This window comes from Nasonia vitripennis, assembly GCF_009193385.2.
Source record: "Nasonia vitripennis strain AsymCx chromosome 4 unlocalized genomic scaffold, Nvit_psr_1.1 chr4_random0003, whole genome shotgun sequence".
Taxonomy (NCBI): Eukaryota; Metazoa; Arthropoda; class Insecta; order Hymenoptera; family Pteromalidae; genus Nasonia; species Nasonia vitripennis.
In genome coordinates, this window is record NW_022279638.1 from 4,262,623 (window position 1) to 4,265,484 (window position 2,862).

The 2,862-nt window shown below is 45.2% G+C and overlaps 1 protein-coding gene across 1 annotated transcript; it reads right to left on the reverse strand.

Annotated features, from left to right (window-relative positions):
- Positions 1-951: 951 nt before the first annotated feature.
- Positions 952-1,923, reverse strand: LOC116417020. The gene is made up of 3 exons (XM_031928051.1): positions 1,731-1,923; positions 1,285-1,671; positions 952-1,217 (listed from the first exon to the last, which is right to left on the reverse strand). Exons 1-3 carry the CDS (start codon positions 1,921-1,923, stop codon positions 952-954), a joined length of 846 nt encoding a protein of 281 aa, XP_031783911.1.
- Positions 1,924-2,862: the final 939 nt, after the last annotated feature.

Below are 2,862 nucleotides of genomic sequence, written 5' to 3' on the forward strand. Positions count from 1 at the left end.
GCGCCTCACTTAGACGATCGGACGATATACCAGGATTTCCACCAGGCAATTGCTTATTTTTTTGCTTTTAAAACTGTCGGGCCTCGATTTGTCAGCGTTGCAATTAAGACAACTTTTAGCTTTAGGCTACCACTTTACGCCTTATATTAAAATAGATCCTCTAATCCCTTCCGACAGTACAGTGGAGCGCTCTCGAGACGACCCTCCTACGGATAACGGTGAAAACGCGGGCTCAAAATCGCCAATTTTAGGTAGAAATAAGCGAGCGCTGCAGAAACAATCCAAGCCCGGCAAACATCCCGAGCTTAAGAAAACTGACGCGGCCGACGGAAAAAATCCAAAAGCGCAAAATAATTCTGAAGAAAAAATAAGCGAGCCGTTGCGACCAAATAATCCTCTTAGTGTCAGCCCACCTCAGTCCCCGCTCGTGAACACCCCAAGTATCACAAGCAAGCTGAGCGCGAACGCACGATTATCAATAGACTCGCAGCTGACAGGGAGGATAAGTGGTGCCAGCGATAGCGAGAACACCAAGCAGAGCAATATTGCAAAACCACAGGCAGCGGTCGAGGCTGCTTTAGCCAACAACAAGCTAAAGCGTTGCGTTGTCGCTAGGGCTAGACCGCCACGGGAAAAGGCTCCATGGGCGATATCAGAGGGACAGGAACCACCACTTTTCGTTCACTTACAAGCGCTGAACGAACACCCGTTTCACTTCCAAGAAAATCAGTTGTATCTGGTATCTGCCGACAATTACCTAGAATCCGAAGTGAAAAACGTTTTAATAGAACGTGGTAATAAGTTAAACGCAGTCATTTTAGAAAAAACCTTTAGGTTAGGTTAGGTTGAAGGGTTCTGTGCAGTCTTCGAAAGAAAAACGCACTTCGCTCGGTGACCTGTGGCCCATTGCGATACCCTGTTTGTCGATAGATCGGAGCTAACCTAGTTCCTTTACTTTTGCTGAAAGCATTTCCAGCTTTTTGCAAAGTTCGTTATCTTCCCAATATCCATTCCTGCTGCCTCGTCCTGTTCCACTAGGAAGCTGTGGCCCAACGTATTGTGCCTTTTGCTTTCCAGGGCTGGGCAATGACATAGCAGGTCGGATATGGTTTCTTCTTCATCGCAGCATTCTCTACAGAAGTTGTCTTTCGTCTTTCCCCATCTCTTGAGATTGACCCCGACCGCACAGTGACCTGTTACTACTCCTGTGATCGTGCCTGTAATTTAGCAGCTTCTTTGTTTTTTCCTTGTCCACCTCTGGTCACAGCGTTCTCGATGTAAAACAGTCATCTTGTGTTCTCCATCTCTCGCTGTGAATTACCTCGATGACTCTGTCAATGGTCGTCTTTATCACGTTGATCGTTGGCAGTGGGTGGCTGATCGCTTTGCTGCTGTCTTTCTCCGCTCCAAGCTTTGCCAGTTCATCTGCCTTGATGTTCCCTTCGACACTATTGTGTCCGGGTACCCAGCAGAGTCCGACTTCGCTGTTGCGGATCCATGACAGGGCTTCGCGGCAGCTCATCACTGCCTTTGATCTCGTTAATTTCGACGCCAGAGTTTTGAGAGCTGCTTGACTGTCTGTGTAGATAGTCACCTTCATTGGTGCACCATCGTTTAGCTGTGCCAATCTCGCTGCTTTCTCAATTGCTAGGATTTCCGCTTGCAGACATTCTTGAGCCTGTATGACTTTTGAACTCCTAGTTGTTCTGAGTAGACTCCTGCTCCCGTACCTTTTATCGTTTTTGAAAAGTCTGTAAAGATTGAGATCTCGTCCTCTTTTATTATTGAGTTTTGTTCCCAGTCTTCTTTCGTCGGTATTGTTATTTTGATGTTTTCTTTGAAACTTAGGTAAGTGACCGTGTAGTCCGTCTGCTGTGTTAGCAGGGGCTTTAGGTATTTGCTTAGTTTCCCCATCTCCTTCATCACGGACGCATGCCCGTGGTTGATTTGTTTCTACAATTTGGAGTCTCTTAATCTGAGAGCCCCTTTTGAGGCTAGTCCTTTTACGTACAGATCTATCGGTTGTAGGTTTAGCATTGCCGCTAATTCCGCTTGTGGTGTGCTTTGAATTGCTCCAGTGATACCGAGTGCTGCAATTCTTTGCACCTTGTTAAGCGTTTTCCTGTTTACTTCCTTATCAATGGCTTGCCACCATACTAAGGCTCCATAGGTAATTACAGGTCTTACAATCGCCGTGTACATCCAGTGTATGATGTATGGTTGTAAGCCCCATCTCTTACCGAACATCTTTTTGCATGTGTAGTATGCGTTTATTCCTTTTTTCATCCTTTCTTCCACATTCCTTTTCCAAGTGAGTTTGGAGTCCAGGATGATTCCCAGATACTTTGCCTCCTTGGATAGCGTGATTTCGCGCCCTCCAATTCTTGGCGGTGTGAACTTGGGTATCTTGTATTTTCTTGTGAACAGTACTAGCTCGGTTTTACTTGGGTTGACTCCCAGACCGTTCTGTCCTGCCCATTTAGAGATTTTCCCCAGTGCTGACTCCATGATATCTCTAATCGTGGTTAGGTCCTTACCCGTGATTAGTACTACCACGTCATCTACATACGCTATTATTTTTATCTTTTTATCCTCAAAGGTTTTTAGTATCTTATTGATTACTATTAGCCATAGTAATGGGGAGATTACTCCCCCTTGTGGCGTACCTCTTGTGGTTTTCCTTTTTATCGAGCTGTCACCCATCTCTGAGCTGATGGTTCTGCTTTTCAGCATTTCCATTACCCAATTGATGGTGGTTTGATCCACTTCAATTTCTTTTAAAACTTTCTCTATTGATTCCGTGTTCACATTGTTGAAAGCTCCTTCTATGTCTAGAAATGCACCTAATGTGTATTCCTTTTC

What these genes read in the sequence shown, in the direction of transcription:
- LOC116417020 (XM_031928051.1), bottom strand. Translation starts at nt 1,923, where the DNA reads ATGAAGGAGATGGGGAAACTAAGCAAATACCTAAAGCCCCTGCTAACA. An exon ending in CTTTTCAAAAACGATAAAAG is followed by an intron (nt 1,672 to 1,730) that starts GTACGGGAGCAG and finishes TACAGGCTCAAG; the next exon opens with AATGTCTGCAAGCGGAAATC. An exon ending in ATGGAGAACACAAGATGACT is followed by an intron (nt 1,218 to 1,284) that starts GTTTTACATCGA and finishes GCTAAATTACAG; the next exon opens with GCACGATCACAGGAGTAGTA.